The sequence below is a fragment of the Panthera tigris genome, chromosome B1 (assembly GCF_018350195.1).
Source record: "Panthera tigris isolate Pti1 chromosome B1, P.tigris_Pti1_mat1.1, whole genome shotgun sequence".
Taxonomy (NCBI): Eukaryota; Metazoa; Chordata; class Mammalia; order Carnivora; family Felidae; genus Panthera; species Panthera tigris.
In genome coordinates, this window is record NC_056663.1 from 80,333,485 (window position 1) to 80,353,210 (window position 19,726).

At 37.2% G+C, this 19,726-nt stretch overlaps 1 protein-coding gene across 9 annotated transcripts in view; it reads left to right on the forward strand.

The window, feature by feature from the left end:
- Positions 1-19,726, forward strand: part of SLC10A7 (solute carrier family 10 member 7) — a 249,420-nt gene that overhangs the window by 12,311 nt on the left and 217,383 nt on the right. For 8 of the 9 annotated variants that reach the window (XM_007091757.3, XM_007091758.3, XM_042983823.1 and 5 more), the window contains exons 3-4: positions 3,338-3,474; positions 8,152-8,227. In XM_007091757.3, the coding sequence (XP_007091819.1) occupies positions 3,338-3,474; positions 8,152-8,227 (213 nt within the window). Of the gene's footprint in view, positions 1-3,337; positions 3,475-8,151; positions 8,228-19,726 lie in introns of those variants that run through there. The other variant, XM_015541907.2, reaches the window with a different exon arrangement.

Below are 19,726 nucleotides of genomic sequence, written 5' to 3' on the forward strand. Positions count from 1 at the left end.
TAAACAGATTATTTTTTGAAGTTCTATTACCTTAGAAGTAAATATAGCAACTTCTAAACTTTACGTTCATGCTGCTTGTTTCCAGCCTAGAACTATGAGGCTGATTTCTCAGAAAGTGAATCAAATGAAGGTCAAATAAGGGTTAGAAGGGAAATTGGTGTGTAAATGAAAATATTTCTACATCTCAGAGTGCCTGATTTTAAGCAATTCTCGATACTGTCAGTGATAATTCTGGTGTAATAAATATTTGGAGTATCTTTACTTAAGTTTACTTTAATGGAATTTGACCTGTATTACATGTGAATAAATAAAATGTGATGCAGAATCAACTTTTCAATTATTCATGATGGCATTTATTTGAGTACGTGGCCCTAAACTCTGTATGGGTATGTATGGAGTAATACTGTTTTGGATGTTACAGTGTTTACTTGTTTTTTCTTTTCCTTGTGACCTTATTTTATCTTTATGTTTGTATGAAGAAGTTATGGAAAATATATAGCCCTGGGTTTTTGTGATAGTCTTAAAATCTTAGGGATACTTCATGCCTATTATCTCCCTGTTGTTAAGAGGCCTCTCATGACCCAACATTGTTGGCCTTTGTGATTCAATTTGCTGGATTCTTTATTGTTCCATTGTCCTGAGGCAATGGCAGTTGTTTATAATTGTCATATATTAGATCAGCTAGTATTTTTAAACTAAATTTTGTTTTTTATAACTTTTTCTGATTATAAAACTGGTATTTACCTATTGTAGAAAGATTAGAAAGAATAAAAATAACTAGCATTAACATCTCTGTGATTTTGGTCCCTCTTTTCCTAAACATGTTTTATACATAGAATATTTAAAAATGAAATACTTAAAAAAATTATATATATGTAAGTATACATATATATATATATACTTGCATAGTATCATGTACATGTACACATATATAATCTTTTTTTCTTATGTGACACTGTATAGTAATTTTTTATATAATTTAATATTTTGATTTAATTTTTCTTCATATATAATAAAATTTATATTTTGCTTACTTTTATGAACATAAATCAAACGGTACAAAAGTGTACATGATGAGAAGTCTTCTTTTCTCCCCTCTATCAGATATGTGGACATAACTAATGTTAATAGTTTCTGTGTAAAACATATGTGTATTGCACCCCTTCAAGCTGAGGTATTTTGTACTGCTTGCCACCCTGTCTTGTTTTACTCAGAAAACATATCTTGGAGACTGTTTCATATCAACACGTAGAGAACTCCTTGTTTCTTTTTGTATGCTGGAAAGCATTCCGTTGTATGAATGTGTCATGCTATATTTTACTAGTCCTCTATTTATGGACATTTAGGTTTTGCTGCAAAGGATAACCTAAAAATTGCCCATGTTCCCACATTTGGGAGAAAATATGAAGGATTACTTCCTGGAAGTGAAATTGCTAAGTCACATGATACATGCAGTGGAAGTTGTGACAGATACTCCAAGTACCTAGAACAGTGCTGGGCTCTCAGTATTTGTTGACTGAAGGAATGAGTTGCCAGATTGCTGTCCTTAGATTGTGCCAATTTATATTCCTATCGGTTAAGTTGGGAAGGACCTTGTGTTCCCACATGCTTGTCAACACAGTTTTAACATGGTTTTTAATCTTATAACAGCCTGGTTGTACCTTAATTTATTTAATTATTCATCCGTTTTTGGACTTTTAACTCGTTTCCTGATTTTACTATAATAGATGATGCTGTCGTGATCAATTCTGCATATAAATGCTTGTACCACTTATTATATCCTTAGATCAAGTACCTAGACATAACATTTTGGGGGTTCAAGAATGTGAATTGTATTATAGTCCTCCAATTACTTTTCAGTAATTCCCAAATTACTTTTCAGAAAAGTTATTCTGTTTCATATTCCTACCTGAAGTATATGCAAATGCTTTAGTTATTGCATTCTGGCTGATCATTTTGTTTCTATTAAAAAATTAGAATCTTATTTATTTGGCATTCATCAAATACCTCTGAGTATATCTCAGTGGCATTTGGTTTCAGAACTGTGAGAATTCTTGGCACTGCTGGTGCTCAAGTTTTCTCTGGGGTGGAACTTTAAAAATTCTGATACTGTATTAGGATGGCTCCTTTAATCTTCGATCTGATCCATGGACCTGGTGTGGCTTCTGGTCTGCCCGGTGTTTTCCATTTGCCAGAAATTCCTTAGATGTCATTTGGGATGTTCTGTGACTGCTGTGTGTCTTCACACGGGAAATGAGTCCTGTCCATTAAACTGATGAGCTTTGGTTAGTGTCTCTGAGGCCAAAGATCTCTTGAATGTCTTACTTGAACTAGGGTAGGCATTACAGTGCTATGTTTCTAACAGGGGAATCTCTGGCATCTTTGAGGTGCTTTAATGGCTTCTTGCATGTTTTATAGGACTGTACTACTTTTTCCACTACTTTCTGAGTTTGTTTTATTTCAACGGAATAACCACATAGCTTGAAGGAATTCAAATACAAAGGCCTTTGAATTTGTACCTATTTGAACCCCAAAGTTGATCTCATTATCTGTTTTCAGCTGTGAGGCATAGAACGTGCCTGGTATGTCGTGTTCAGTGTGAATTTCTTCCCTCTGGGGCAGTAGTGTGACATGATGAAGAAGAGAGGGGTTTGCTAGCATACCAGAAATGAGTTTGATTAGGAGCCTCATTGTTCAGTAGCTCTCAGCCTCAGTCTCCTCCTCAGTAAAATAGGATAATAATATCTAATGGGGGCTGTGGTGAGGATTAAAAGAGATAACATACATAAAGTGACAGGCTCAGAGCATGGCACATTGCTGCTGTTCTGTAAGCATTAGCAAGGAAATCCAGAAAGTTGATTTTGGGGAAAAAGCCATTTTGAATTATAGAATATTACTGGGAAAAACATTTTTAAAAATTATGATTTGTGTGTAGATTTGGTAACATCTTGCCAAAGTGAGGCCTTGCTAGAGATTAATCATTTCATTAAAATGAGATAGGTCCTTAAGTAGTTACATGCCTATTTGTTTATAGTGTCAACAGTCCTCAGGTCTATACTACTGTACAGGCACTTAGCTCAGTTTTGGTCCAGAATTTTACAAATCTGAATTGTTGGGGTATATTATATATTCAAAGAAATTAGAATATTTCAGAAATTTTATATAAAAATACTTCTTTTTTTTCCGCAAGTCTGTCTATCATGCTTAGAGGTAAAAATTTTAGCTCTGAAATAATCCCAAATTAAAAACTCATTTATTTGATGTTATTTTAGTAGCAGCCTTTCTTGGGAAAAATAATATTCTTACCTTTGCTGTTTTGTGTCTTTCATTTTTGCAGGAGCTGACCAGTGCTTTGGTGCATATAAAACTGCACCTTTTCATCCAGATCTTTACACTTGCATTCTTCCCAGCAACAATATGGCTTTTTCTTCAGCTTTTATCAATCACACCCATCAATGAGTGGCTTTTGAAAGGGTACGTTTAAATATTTTGAAGGGCCCACTTTTAATGAGGCATCTGTAGTGACGTTATTGTTTCTGTGGCAACTATATACAAAAGGGCTTATGTGTGGTATCTTATAAGGAAAAAAGAACACTTTAAAAATTATTATCCCTGAAAAATTTTTTTAAGTTATTTATTTATTTATTTTGAGAGAGACAGAGACAGCACAAATAGGGGAGGGGCAGAGAGAGAGGAAGAGAGAGAATCCCAAGCAGGCTCCATGCTGCCAGTACAGTGCTGGAGCCGGGGCTTGAACTCATGAAGTCATGCCAACTGAACCACCCAGGTACCCCTAAAAATTATTATCCTTTAAAATGATAGTGTTCATCAAGAAGGTTCATCAAAGAATTTTATAACACAATCTTTTTTTTTTCTTTCTGATTTCTAAGGGTTTTATTAGTAAATTGTTTTAAATTGTAATTTCACGGCGCCTGGGTGGCTCACTCTGTTGAGCGTCTGACTTTGGCTTAGGTCATGATTTCACTGTTTGTGGGCTCGAGCCCCACCTTGGGCTCTGTGGTGACAGCTCAGAGCCTGGAGCCTGCTTCAGATTCCGTGTCTCCCTCTCTCTCTGCACCTCCTCTGCTCGCATTCTGTCTCTCTCTCAAAAATAAATAAACATTAAAAAAAATTGTAGTTTCAGTATTTTTAACCTACAGTGTGATATTAGTTTTAGGTATACAGTATAGTGATTTGACAATTAAAGTTTATTTATTTATTTTGAGAGAGAGAGAGAGAGGCAGGGGCAGAGAGAGGGAGAGAGAGGATATCAAAAAGGCTCCACATTGTCAGCATGGAGCCCATTGTGGGGCTCGAACTCATGAACTGTGAAATCATGATCTGAGCCAAAATTAAAAGTTGAACACTTAACGACTGAGCCACCTACGCATCCAGTGATTTGACAATTCTATATATTACCCAGTGATCATCAAAGTAAGTGTACTCTTAATTATAACACAATCTTAAAATGTTTAATCTTAAGGTTCTGGGATGGATACTGTTCTGGAAGTTTTAAAGAGCTGTGTTGGGAGAAAGATGGAAGGGACTAGAAGATATAAGATATGTGTGCATGTGTATAATGTAGGCCATCACTTGGGCACTTTAACTTGTATATTCTATATCTTACCAAACGTAGGCAGATAGTGGCTGAATATAAGTATTTTAGAAGTACAGGAAAGAAAAAATCTATAAGGAGCAAACATTTACCTTTTTACTTGTTCTGTTTATGTTTGCTATGACAGTTGAATTAACAATAGATTTTTATTAGACACTTTTCTTCCATAAAAATGCCATCATGTTTATTCAAAGGATTTAATGAATTTAAAAAATTATTTGAAGTGGTTTAAAACTAACTATAATTTAGTAGCATGGTATAATAGTTAAAATACTGAACTTGGAGTCTGGAGGTTGCTTTCTGACCCCATCCCTAACTGAAGAAGTCATGTAATAGTCTTGAACCTCAATTTTCCTGCCTATAAATAGTGAGGATAGTCATACTTTTACTGTCTGCTTGATAATAATGTTGAGGATCTCAATTGAGATCACTTATTCATTTATTCAAGTCACTTGTTTAGTTCCCACTATGTACCAGGTGTTATAATAGGTGTTGGAGAAAGAATAGTGAACAAAAATGGGAAAGTGCAAGTTAGTTTTGCACATTGGGAAGACTTAGGTTGATTGACAATAAACAAGTAAGTAGATGACCAAGATAGAGATCAGTGATGGGAAGTAAAACACAGTGTGATACAGTTAAAAGTGGTTGGGTAGGTAGGCCAGTGATGAATTTAGATGGCAGAGTTCTCAGGGGCAGAATGTTTTAGGCAAAGGAAGTAGAATGTGCAAAGGCTCTAAGGCAGGAACAAGCCTGGTATGTTCTAGGGTCAGGAAAATGACGAGGATGGCCAGATCCTGGAGATACAGAGGAAGAATAATAGGACTTGGAGTTGGTAAGGTAAGCAGGAATCAGGTCCCACAGAGCCTTACAGGTCCTTGGTGAAAGCATTCAAGTATTTTTCTGCATGCAGCAGGAAGCTCCCGGTGGGATTTAAATGAGGGTGTATCGTGGTCTGATTTATATTTTCAAAGTAGTGCTCTGGCTGCTGCATAGAGAATAGATAGCAGAGGGGCTGAGAGAAAGGTAGGAGACCAGTTTGGAGGCTAGTCTGGTAAGGTAGCAGTGCGGTAGAGAGAAACGGACATTGGAGAGTGTATTGTAAATTAGAGCTCTCAGAACCTCTGGGTGGATAGAATGTAGAGAGAGAAGGACAGGGAGGAATCAAGGATGACTTCTGGGTTTTGGGTGTGAGCCACTGGGTAATTGGTGGCATCATTTACTTAGCTGAGGAGAAACAGAGTAGTATAAGAAGGGGAAATCAAGACCGCTGTCTTGGCCAGATTGAGTTTGAGAGAATGAACATAAAATTTTCAGTGAAAAGCATAAAGTGCCACATAAGTATCATGACATCATTTTAGAGCAGCAAAGTATGATGCATATCTTAAAAATTTTTTTTTATGATGCATATTAAGAACCAATAGTTACTGAGTGTTTCCCATGAAAAGGGCACTCAAGGAATAGGAAGATATTAACTCATTTTCCTTGTATTCAGGGAATGTCCAGGGTAGTCGGGTATGTGAGAGATATAAAATAGTAATCAACCACAGTGGGGCAGCATATGATTTGTTAGATAAGTAATGTAATAGGTTAAAAGGTAAGAGGTTCAGCAGAGGTTGTGAATTCCTAAAGTAGAGAATTCAAAAATAAAACATAGTGGGAGACAAGAATAAAAAATTTCCTTACAGCCACGTTACAGAAGGTCTGAATTACTGGGCAGAGGAGTTTGGGCTGCATCTGTAGATGATGGGAAGTTCTGAAATGCACTAAACAAGAGAATAATGTACTAAAACATGGTCAGTAAGAAAGATTAATCTAATGGCATCATACTGGGTGTTATTAGAGTTGGGCTTGCAGTCTCAGGAAGCTAAGATACAATTATCACCTCATGATATTGAGCTTAAAGGAGTTTACACTTAGCCTAACTCCCTTATGGAAAGCTTTTCCTAGCTCACTTTTTCTGCGTTCCCCACCCTAGTTTGAGAGTACACAGTATGTTGCTAACTTGAGGGAGCTGCAGACTCTTACCTCAGGGCCATGTTTCAGTCATTGCAATAAATATTTTGAGCACGTCCTCTTTACCTTGCTATGTAAAAGGGAAAGAGTGGAGGTAGAGAGAACATTCAGTAGGCATTTGCAAAAATCCAAAATTGGGGAAAAAACCATCTGAAGGGGGATGATGGCAATAGTCATGGAAAAGAATGGAAAGTTGGTTGTTGTAATATATTGATTGATGAGAAGCAGGTGGAGCCACATGTAACTCCAAAGTTTCACATTGGATCATTAGGAACAACAACAACAACAACAACAACGAACTATCCCATTGACAGAAATAAGTAAATTCAGAGATGAAATTGACGTTTTAGAAACTATTAGACATGTTCAGTTAGAGGTGGCAGTCACAGGCAGCAACAATTTGGGGAATGGTGGTTAGGGCTAGAAATGTAAAATTGTATATATTCATATAGATTCAGATTTGAAAATAAGATTGAAAAGAATGCAAGAGAGTCAGCAAAAAGTCAGAAGGGGCTGGTTTAAAAGAAAGGAGATAAGTTAGAAGGATGAAGTACTATGGCAACCAAAAGAATAGAATATTTTGAAAAGCAAGAAGGGAACGAGAATGAATATGGGGAAGAGGATACTGTATTTGGTGAGTAAGAGATCACCTGTTACTTTTTAAGGTTACCACTTTTACTAGTAGAAGGGACATAAGTCTGAATCTAGGTGAGTAAAGAGAGAATGAGTTGAGGCCCCCACTAAGAGAATTTATGTTAAATACCTGCAAGGAATCAATGAGAAAAGTGTCTAGAGTAGTATCTACTACAAATGGTAAATGCTTGGTAAGTATCAGTGATGATAATAGTGATGGTCATAAGGAAGGCTCAGAGACTGGGAATCGATAATAGGAAAGACCACTTAAGCATCACTTGGGAAAATAGACCTTAAAAGATATGAATTGAGCTGGAAATTCTATGAAAAATGTGTGTTCTTGTGTTTTCAGTCAAAATAAATTAAAACTTTTTCTTTTTTTCTTATTTCAGAGGTAATATAAATTCATTGCATGAAGCTTAGATGATAAATTCTTACCAAAGGGAGTAGAAATATCTGTAATCTGGACTTAAAATATGTTTAAGTCAGGCGTTCCGTGTCCTCTATTCCCTCCCTGTATGAACTTTCTACTTTTAGTGAGCTGCTGCTCACCATGTCTAGAATGTATATTCTATCCATCTGGGATGTATATCCATCCTTTAGATGGTAAGTATGTTTTATATCTTTGGTATTTAGATTTACTACTCCTAGTTTTACAATGTGTTTTCTATTCTAAACTAAGAGAATAGATTTCTTGTCATGATCTGGGAAGTGGACTCATAATTTAGTAAAAACTAAATTTAGAATAGGTACTAGAATTTACTACTGTTTGAATTCAAGAAGCACATGATTGCAAATATGTTTTTTTATGAGCTGAAAGTTTGAGCATTGCTGTTTATAATTGAAAAAAAAAAACCCTACTGATAATTGCATTTTGTTTGATTTTCCAGCTTGCAGACAGTAGGCTGCATGCCTCCCCCTGTGTCTTCTGCAGTGATTTTAACCAAGGCAGTTGGTGGAAATGAGGTGAGTCATAGGGCTAAATGCTGTGCTTTTGTTTCATATTTTATTTTATTTTTAAATTTTATAATGAAGAAGTCATATCACAGAGAATGCATAACTATAGCAGCTTATGAAAGAAGTGTAGGTAGATTCATAAATTAGGATGGTGCTAAAATTAATGATGATGAGTGAAAGTGAGGATTTCAAAGAGAAGAGCAAGGGAGATGAATGAAATAGAGATACTGAGTTTTCTACCTCGGTGAGAAATTGGGAGACAAAAGAAGCAATCCAAGGAAAGGTACTTTTCATCTAAGACTAATGAGCCAACAACAGCTCTATGGCCATTCCTTAGTTCTTAAAAAGTTTGTAGCTGGGGCGCCTGGGTGGCTCAGTCGGTTACGCGTCTGACTTTGGCTCACGTCATGGTCTCACAGTTTGTGAGTTCAAGCCCCACATCAGGCTCTGTGCTGATAGTTCGGAGCCTGGAGCCTGCTTTGGATTCTGTGTCTCCCTCTCTTTCTGCTCTTCCCCTGATTGTGCTCTTTCTCTCTCAAAAATAAATAAATAAACATTTAAAAAAATTGTAGCAAACTACATTTGTGGAAAAAGGGTCCATATACATTTTTTAAAAATTTATTTTTAATGTTTATTTATTATTGAGAGACAGAGACAGAGCATGAGTGTGGGAGGGGCAGAGAGAAGGGGAGACACAGAATCCGAAGCAGGCTCCAGGCTCTGAGCTGTCAGCACAGAGCCCGACACGGGGCTCAAACTCACAAACCGTGAGATCATGACCTGAGCCCAAGTCAGATGCTTAACCGACTGAGCCACCCAGGGGCCCTGGGTCCATATACATTTAATGGCAAGTGAAGGCGATGTAAAAAGGAGAAATGAGGCAGGGTTTCTAAGGTGAGTTCAAAGAGATTATGCAAGTGCTGGGGGACTGGGGCGGAGTGCTTGCGTTTTGGGACAGCAGTCATCCATTTCAGGGGCTACACAGAGGTGGCTCCTCTTGGCTGAAAGGTACCACAACTTCATACTGAAGGACTTGGTGGTAGCTTATTCCTCCTTTTCCACTTCTGATTTCTCATTTAGCAAAGAATACTATTGAATGAAGGAGAATATAAGGGATTCCTACTTCAAAAAAATATATGTATTTCTACTTCAATTCATTCTTAAGATTTCGCTTTCTTAGCATTTGTTTTTATTTTCATCTGCTTGATTTATTCTGAAAATATTTATTAAGTGTATTAAGTGCCTGCTATATTCTTTTTAAAAATAGGTTTATTGAGCTATTGTGGATATTACAATAAACTGCATACATCTAAACAACTTAATATTTTGATGTCTGTGTACACCTGTGGTACCATGACCACAATCAAGATAATGAATGTATCCATCACCCTCAAAACTCTCCTGTGTCCCTTGGTAATCCCTCCCTCCTGCCCTTCTTAGTGCTCCTCTTCCTTAGGCAACCACTGATCCGTTTCTTGTCCCTGTAGATTAGTTTGCATCTTCTAGACTTTTATACACTGGAGTTATACAGTGTGTACACCTTTTTCTTTTCTGGTTTCCTTTATTCAGCATGATTATTTTGAGAGTCATCTTTACTCTATGTATCAATAGTTCAGTCCTTTTATTGCTGAGTATTATTATTTTTTTATGGATATACTATAGTTTGTTTATCCATTTACCTGTGGGTGGACGTTTGGGCATTTCCCACTTTGGGGCTATGAACAGTGTGTACAAAACTTTAAGTGAATGTGCACTTTCATTTCTCTTGGGAATACTTACGAATGGAATGTTGGGATCATCTGGCGGTGTATGTTTTAGCATCTTTCAACCAAGGCAAGAATTACCAACATATAGTTATAAATCATCAATAAATAGCTTGTGAGGTGGACCATCTGTCAATATACAAGCACTCTTCTTGGACCGCAGTGTATGTTGAACTTTTTCAGAAATTGCCAAACTATCTTCCCAAGTGGTTTTACCATTTTACATCTCAGCCAGCAGTGTCTGAGAGTTCCAGTGCTCCACATCTCGTCAGCACTTGGCATTGTCAGTCTTTATAATTTTAGTCATTCTAATATGTATCTAGTGGTATCTCATTGTGGTTTTAATTTAATTTACATTTCCCAGCTACTAATAATGTTGAGCATTAATATTTTTCATGTGTTTACTTGCTATACATGTCTTCTTTGGTGAAGTGTAAAATCTTTTGCCTTTTTTTCTTTGTTTTAAACGGAGGTGGTTTGTTTTCTTATGAAAAGCTTGCTTTGTGAGCTTTATATATTCTGGATACAAGTCCTTCATAGATATATGCTTTGTAAATATTTTCTACCAGTCTGTAGCTTGTCTTCATTTTGTTACCAGTGTCTTTTGAAGAGCAGGATGGTAATGAAGGCAGTAAAGGTGGTTGGATTCTGGATGTATTTTGGAGGCACAGGATATGCTGATGAATTGAATGTGGGATATGAGAGAGGGGGGGTCATGAATGACTTTAAGACTTTTGACTGAGGAGGTGAAAGGGTGGGGTTGCTGAGGGTTTTTATCATGAGTGGATGTCAGATGCTTTTTCTGCATTTCTGATAACCACCATTCTGTCCTGGAAATAAATCCCACTTGATCATGGTATATGATTTTTTAAAATATACTGTTGGATTCAGTTTGCTAATATTTTGTTGAAGATTTTTGCATCTATATTCATGAAGGTATTGGCCTATGGTTCTTTTTTTTGGTGGTGTCTTTATCTGGTTTTGGTATCAGGGTGATACTGGCCTCAGAATGGATTTGGAAGTATTCCTTCCTCTTGTATTTTTTGAAATAGTTTGAGAAGAATAGGTATTAACTCTCTTTAAATGTTTGGTAGAATTTTCCTGTGAAGCTGTCTGGTCCTGGACTTTTGTTTTTTGAGATTTTTTTGATCACTGATTCAATTTTATTGGTAGCAATTGGTCTGTTCAAATTTTCTATTTCTTCCTCCTTTAGTTTTGGTAGGTTATATGTTTCTGTGAATTTATCCGTTTCTTCTAAGTTGTCCAGTTTGTTGGCATATAGGTTTTCTGTTACAATTGTTTGTATTTCTGTGGTGTTGGCTGTTATTTCTCCTCTTTCATTAGTAATTTTCTTTATTTGGGTCATCTCTCTCTCTTTTTTCAATGAGTCTTGCTAGAGATTTATCAGTTCTGTTAATCTTTTCAAAGAACTGACTCCTGGTTTCATTGATCTTTTCTATTGTTTCTTTATTAAATCATATTTAAAACAAAGATGGATGAGATTGTATGCAGAGAGAGCATAGTTAGAAAAGAGATGAAGTTCAAGTACTGAGCACTGGGACCCTCCAACATTAAGTGGTTAGAATGAGGAGTTACCAGCAGAGGGAACAGAGAAAGGCAACAGATTAGACAGAAGGAAAAATAGGGAGTATCCTGGAAGCCAGGTGAAAAAAAATGTTTGAAGGAGGAAGGTATGATCAGCTCTGTCAAAATCTGCTGATATAAGTTTGTGTACAATGAATTCTGAGAATTGTCCATTGAATTAAGCTACATGGAGGTTATTGGTAACTTCAACCAGAGGGGTTTTGTTGGAGTGTAAGGGCAAAAGCTTGTTTGGAATGGGCTCAAGAAAAAATAGGAAGAAAGGAGACAGAAGGTATACGCAACACTTTTGAGGTCCTTTGCTATAAAAGGGAAGAGGGAAATGAAGCTATATTTAAAGAGGGATATGAGGTCAAGATTTTTTTAAATACAGAAGTGACAGTGTGTTTCTATCATGGTGGGGATTATATAGTTGAGAGGAAGCTGTTGATTTAAGGGAGTGCTAGAGTAATTTATTGGATCAAATGGAAGAGAATGGTATCAGGTTGCATGAGCTTCAGTGGAACTTGGATCATTTATTCATAATAAGAGTGTGTGGTTAGAGATCCATGAAGATGGGTAGAAAGGGTGCACTTGGGAGTCCTGATGACTTCTCATTCCTTAGGGCTCTTCTGATTTTCTCAGTTCTCTTCTGGTTTTCATTTTTTTTTTTTTTTTTTTTTTCTCAGCAGCTGAGACTGATGATGGAGTAGGTGGTATTAATGTTTGAGATAAGAGGAGACAGTGTGCAAATGCCATCAGGGTGAAGAGAGTGAATTAACTGGAGAATATGGTAGCATTGCTGGAAGCACTAAGGATCTGAGACCCATGGTCATGCATTTAAAATGAAGCCAGACTTCATCGTTACGTGTTTCTCTTATCTGCATTTAGTTTCTTGGTCCAGGAATGGAATTGACAGAGAGTTGGATTTAACCAGCGTTTCATTATGCTGGGAAGTTCTTTTTAGTTTCCACATCATTACTGAGCTAGAGGAGTTACAGGAGTCTTGGATTAGTGCTTGCTGTGATTCTCTTTCTATTGCTTTGAAAGAATTTGAGAGGAGGGTCTTTTCAGGACCTAGTGTTAACTGGCTCAAAGTCGTCATTTATGTCTTTCTTTCTGATGTGATTCCCTTAAGAGATTTTATTTTATTTTATTTTAATTTTTTTTAACGTTTATTTATTTTTGAGACAGAGAGAGACAGAGCATGAATGGGGGAGGGTCACAGAGAGAGGGAGACACAGAATCTGAAACAGGCTCCAGGCTCTGAGCTGTCGGCACAGAGCCCGACGCGGGGCTCGAACCCATGGACCGTGAGATCATGACCTGAGCTGAAGTTGGACGCTTAACCGACCGAGCCACCCAGGCGCCCCCCCTTAAGAGCTTTTAAACTAAAAAACCCTTTTGTTCTCAGATGACTGTTGGCAGAAGTTCAAAGTCCACTCATTTTGTTGACATTAACATATAGCATTAGAGATTGTATATACATGTTCATTCCCCAGTAGATATTTAAATGATTTACATTAATGTTGCATGTTAATAATGTTGAATTTATAGATATCTCCTTTGTTTTCTAATGTCATTGGTCTAGTACGTAAATGATTATATTGTACACCTTTATCATTATCAAGCATTTTTGTAGTCCTGGGAGTAAGTTACAAGTTTTCATAGGTATTGAAAATTGAGCTTGCAAAGTCCAGTTGGATCGTATCTTCTGATATGAAATGAGTGGACTTTTTCAATATTTACATCAGATTGTGGAAGAAAGTGATCTGCGAGGAAAGGTATTAGATGATTTTAAGTTTAATGTTTTTCTAAAGTAATGTTAAAAGGTAACTGAATATGGGGCGCCTGGGTGGCTCAGTCGGTTAAGCATCCGACTTCAGCTCAGGTCACGATCTCAGGGTCCATGAGTTCGAGCCCCGCGTCGGGCTCTGGGCTGATGGCTCAGAGCCTGGAGCCTGCTTCCGATTCTGTGTCTCCCTCTCTCTCTCTGCCCCTCCCCCGTTCATGCTCTGTCTCTCTCTGTCTCAAAAATAAATAAATGTTAAAAAAATTAAAAAAAAAAAAAGGTAACTGAATATAAGACTTAGCTGAAGGAAATGTAAAGGAAGATTAATCTTTTGTATAATGTATTGGGAAAAATCTAATCTAAGGGTGGAAAGTGAATTTATTGGTCCATGTAAATGAAAAGGTCCAGGGGCGCCAGGGTGGCTCAGTCTGGGTAAGTGTCCGACTTCGGCTCAGGTCATGATCTCACTGTTCCAGAGTTCGAGCCCCACATCAGGCTCTATGCTGACAGTTCAGTCTGGAACCTGCTTCAGATTCTGTGCCTCCTTCTCTCTCTGCCCCTCCCCCTCTCACGCTCTGTCTCTCTTTCTCTCTCAAAAATAAAAATAAACATTAAAAAAAATTAAAAAAAAAATAGAAAAAGAACAGGTCCAAAAGCAGAATCCACTATCAGGTTCCATCAGGTAAAGGTTTTGATTCTACTTCTCTATGATTCTCTGCTTTGCCTTGTACGCAGCAGCTTTATATACCCTTGTGGATTTCAATGTGGTAGGAAAATTGCTGGGCACATTTCCATGTTGCACTGTCCTTTAAAACTGACTATTCTCTGCAGTGTTTATAACATATAAGAAAACTTTTTTCCTTCCAGATTTTGTGTTGTTAAACTTGTTTACATTTAGTTTATGCTCTCATATATTTATATGTTCATCTTTAATATAAATATACACGTGTAGCATATGTTCTGGTGTATTAAAGGAAATGTGAGATTGTGTAGCATATTTGTATTTAATGATTTTGGGGATGAATGCAGATATAGTAGTGTCATTTGGAATGATTTTATTTTTATTTTGTGAAGTTGTTATATAACTTAGGAGGAAGTTTTTTCTGTTACTTATTATACACCTTTCATTTTAAATGCTTTTTCCATAAAACTGTTGATTACCAAAAGGTTTTGTCATGAATTGAAAGTTAGCACATTCCTTAAACTCACAGCTTGCACTTTGGCAAGACATAGTCTTGTTACTTCTTGTTAAAGTTAAAAAAAAGTATCTGTTTTTATAAGTTAGATTGTTGTTTCAGTGAGCCAACTGGAGTTTATAATAAGTTTTAGCAGCAGAAGGAAGTCAGCATATGTGCACAACAATGCTTATATGCTGAAATGCTAGCATATCCTTTAGGTATTAAAATGAGACTATTTAAGGGCATAGCTGACTCACAGTCTTATTTTGTGGCTTTTAAATTTTAAACTACTTTCATTTAAATATTAGAAACATAGCTAAATTCTTTTTTGTGATCATTCATTTATTCATTCATTATTTATTCATTCATTTTATTCATATAAAAGTTTTAAATGCAACTTTTCAAAACTGCAAGATTATAAGGTGTGCTGTTGAAATGGTCTGATTGGTGGTTATGTGGTTTTGTGTGTGTGTGTGTGTGTGTGTGTGTGTGCATGCACATGCACTTTCATTTCCTTTTTTAAGTACTAGAAAGAGTAATAAGACCTGATGGACCCTAATTTCATTGCCAAGTGTAAGAAAGTGATAGATCAACATGTTTTCTATTTTGTTCTAACATGGGAGACGTGAGATAAACATTTATTCTTTGTTTAACGCTGTATACATTTGTTTGGTTTAAATTTCTGTTCCAGGGGTGCCTGGGTGGATCCTCTGTTAAGTCTCCAACTCTTGCTTTCTTTTTTTTGGTTCAGGTCATGATCTCAGGGTCTGTGAGATCCAGTCCTGCCTCAGGCTCTGTGCTGAAAGTGCAGAGTCTGCTTGAGATTCTCTTCTTTCTCCCTCCCTCTCTGACCCTGCCCGCACTCTCTCTTTCTCAAAATAAATAAATAAACTTTAAAATAAGTAAATAAATAAATTTCTGTTCCAAATGTAAAGTTCTATGGTAAAAAATACAATGTTTTCCCCCAAAGCTTTATAAATGTTTAAAACCTTATGGGACTGGCTAAAGAAATCATTGTATTTAGATTCAAGGAGATTCTGCCTCATAGTAACTATGGAAGGGATTATGAAAGAAGTTTCTTCTTTAAGAAACTGGCACATTATTTTTCCAAGTTTGAAGAGATAGAGTTATGTAGTTTTCATGCTGTTGTTACAGAGGTATTTCAATTCCCTATCACTTATGCTGGTGTTTAATGAAAAAAGCTAGAAAGGTAGAATTTGGGAATAGTTACACTGTTTTCCTGAGAAAAGGAATGATTGCAAGCTGAGAAAAGGAATGATTCAGCTAATCACCCATGCCTCAAAATGTGAAGTAAATATTAGGTCTTAATTTCTGAGTAAAGTTGCAAAGCTGTATATAACTTTGTGAAGTTTTGTGAGTTTGAACATTAAACCAAGTAGGAGAGAAATATAATTAAGGGTTTCTGCCTTCAAATACCTGAAAGAAAAAATAAAAAGAAAAGGAGAGCATTAAGAATCATAATAAATAAAAATCAGGGCAGGGTAGGAAGGAGTTTCCTGTCAGATCTGAGTGTATTTTATGCTAAACTCTATCTTAATTGTGTTTAAGGCTAAGCCTGGTAATTTGAATTATGAAAATAAGGAACCTTCACCACTAAAAGCAGTGTGCTGATTATATGTATGTTATTTATGTTGGTTTATTTATTTATTTATTTTGTTTCTCAAAGTGAATTCCATAGATCACCCATACCAACATTATGGGTGGATGATTAGGAGAAAAAAAAATATCCTTGTCTCCACCTTAGGACCTGTTCAACTAGAATGTGTGGTAGATGGTCTCAGGATTCTTCTTTTAAAAATTATGGATTAGGGGCGCCTGGGTGGCTCAGTCAGTTAAGTGTCTGAGTTTGGCTCAGGTAATGATCTCGCAGTTTGTGAGTTCGAGCCCCACCTCGGGCTCTGTGCTGACAGCTTGGAACCTGGATCTTGCTTCAGGTTCTGTGTCTCCCTGTCTCTCTGCCCCTGCCCTGCCCCTACTCGGTGTCTCTCAAAAATAAATAAACATTAAAAAAAAAAAGAAATAGAGTATAGTACTCAACCAGAAGTTAAGCCTCTACTATGGAGGCCGCTTTTAGGCAAACAGGCTTAAGCAATGGAATGCACAAAGGGCCATGGTGACCACCTGGCTGAATACAGACAGGCCCATCAGGCGACCCACCCTGAAATATCCATAGGCCCTAGTTGACCAATGGGCTACTGACAACTAGGCACAGTTACCAAAAAAGTGAAAATTTTGTGTCGCCATACCTCCTCACCTTCCCTCCATAAAAGCAGCCCCCTCCCACTGCCTCTTTGCAGACAGCCTCTCCTTTGCTGTCCTGCTTGCCACTCCCTTGTGGTGTAGTCAATAGACTATCTCCTTTGTCCTGCCTCAGGTGGATTCTTCCACTTCTGGCGCCACTGGCTTCTACCGGATCTCGACCCACATTATGGGGCACCCATCCAATGGAGAGACATACCCTTTAGCTACCACACTCACTTTATGTAGACACTGGGAGTAAAAAGGAGAATGAGGCCTGCTTTCAAAAGCCTACATTTAGTGTGATATCACACTATTCAAAACCTTTATTTCATGTTATAAACCTCACAAAAATAGGTGAAACAGTAAAATGGCTTTGTATTGGCTCACTTTATCAGATTATTGTTTTCCTTTTTTAGTGTAGAAAAAGCTTAAAATGCACCCCAAGTGAACTGAGCCCCACGCACCTATGTAGGACAGCCAGAACTTCAGTTTAGAAATCTGGACTGTGTTTGCTTCTTCTAGGCAGTAGGCTGTTCCTTGCCTAGTCTACGGTTAAGGCAGTATGCTCCTTTTAATGTAAATATATTTAGTTGGCATTTTTATTATATTTTAACTAGTAGGTTGAGGGATTTTAGAACTCCTTGGTAGTCATGTAGCATTCCAAACACATTTTAAAGAAAAGTTTTGATTTCAGGTATAGTAGAGAGGTAATTAAGTTAAAAGGTATGTGTGTGTGTGTGTGTGTGTGTGTGTGTGTGTGTGTGTGTGTGTTTAATTTCATCAATGGGGCTATTGCCCAAATCTCTTCAAAGAAAACTTAAGAATGTCTCCTGAGCAAAGAAAATTATTACGTGTGGTGAACTCTTTAAGTCATAGACGAAGGTCATGGCAGTCTGAGTGTATTTAAAAAAGGTTTTCTGTCTGCTTGGAAAGCAAATGAAGCACTCATTACTAACTTTAAAATTATAGCTATGAGAAGATTTTTGCTAGAGGTGAAAGATCAAGATCATCACAGTCCAAATGGAGACAGAAAGTTCAATTTCTGGCTTATCAGTCAGGCATGAAACATTTCAGGGTTATTTTGCATTATCAGTGGGGAGTTGATCTTGCTAATCCAATGCATGAAGATAAGATTCATTGAAACATTTATAAAGGCATTTAGAGTAGATCTGATCAGCAGAGAGCCAACTTGAAGTGAGAAGGAAATCTGACCTGTCAGTCACTGTCTCAGCTTCAGCAATCACTCAGCTTTTCTGTGCCTTGCCTTTCTCTTCTGTTAAATGGGGTCCGCTACTGCTTTTGCTTGCAGTGGAAGTTTAATGGCCTCCTGGAGAAATGTCATATCTGAAAAAGGCTTTCTGTGTTGAGCCCTCTTGCAAGCTGGCTTATGGGCACTTATTTCCCTGCAGCCTCCTGTGCTCTCTGGGAAATGGTGACCATTCTTCCTCTCTGACAGATTAAAGAATAGGATAGCAACGGCAGCAGCAGCAGCGAGAAATTGTATGTTAACTACTCTTCTTCCATGTATACCTTTTAACATTGGTCTCATCTTCTGGGTGAGGTTGGCATTCTTAGAAGCCCTGCAAAGAGTTGGCTGTGTTTGTTTTAAGCTGCTATAAAACTTGTTTGAAACATGCCTAGATTTCTCCAGAATTTTGTTTGTGTGTAACTTAGAATTCTCCCCTTTAACCCCTTAATGCCTCTCAAATTGTCTTCCATTCTCCCACTCTAAACAAAAGCATTTCCTTAATGGTTGGCAGTGATTTGTGTTCACCATATTCAGTGGCCAATTCTCAGTTTTTGTCCACCATGACTTAACTAGCCTTTGACACCATGGCTGCTTGCCTCTTCCTTTTGCTTCCCTGACGCTCTTCTCTCCTATTTCTCTTCCTCTGTCTCTCATCATCCCTTTTCTCCTTGTCTAGCTCCTTTTCCATCCTAATGGGAATGTCTTCCAGGGATCTGATCTTGGAACACCTTATTTAGCATTGCTGGATTCCTGTAACTGGGTGCTTCTCTCCATGGCTGAAGTCTTTTGAACCCCACCTTTCAGTCTGTCTCTGCCTCAGACATAAGGACCAGTCTTGATCTTTGGTGAGAAGTGTTTAAGCAACACCAGCTCAACATGCTGTGGCGCAACATCACCCCCTGTGTTGCTAAGCCATCTGACCTTTAGCAAAGGATGCACTTGTCCAGGAATCAAAGCAGTTGTTACCATTATTCACCTAGTGGCCTAAGTGGTCACCAGGTAAGCCCGGGACCTCTCTCTGTGAGCCTTGGTTTCCTCATCTGAGGAGTATTTGCATCTTTATTTCATGGGATTGCGTACAAGGATCTTATGAAATCGTATGTAGAAGTACTCATAAATTGTTCAGGAGGATATCAAGCAAGCACCGGCCTCATCATTGTAGATGATGATGATTTTGTCACTGATGGGGTCACCTAGTTATCATTGCTTTCTCAAGAATTTGATCGCCTGAGTTTACTTATTCACTCACTTCACTCATTCATTAAAAATATATATGTTGAGTGCTTGCTATAGCTTGTTATATATATAGTACCTTCATAGAATTTTCAGTTGAGTAAGTGATATAAAACATAAACAGTAAATTGCAATATAAGATGGCTAGTGTTTAAATTTATAAGATGGTGAGTGTGTAAATAAATTTAATAAACTGTATAATCCCAGTTTATTACTTTGTATTAGTTTATATTATAGGTCTTCAATATTTTTATATAAATGTTTCTTACCATAACCAGGAATATTAGTCAGATATTTAAGATTACCCCTTCTGGGAATGAAAAGGAATGGGGAAACATAGTAGTAGTAGAAAGATTGCTTTGGGAATTTATTTTTTATTAAAACAATTTTTTTAAGTGTATTTATTTATTTTGAGAGAGACAGAAAAAGTTGGGGAGGGGCAAAGAGAGA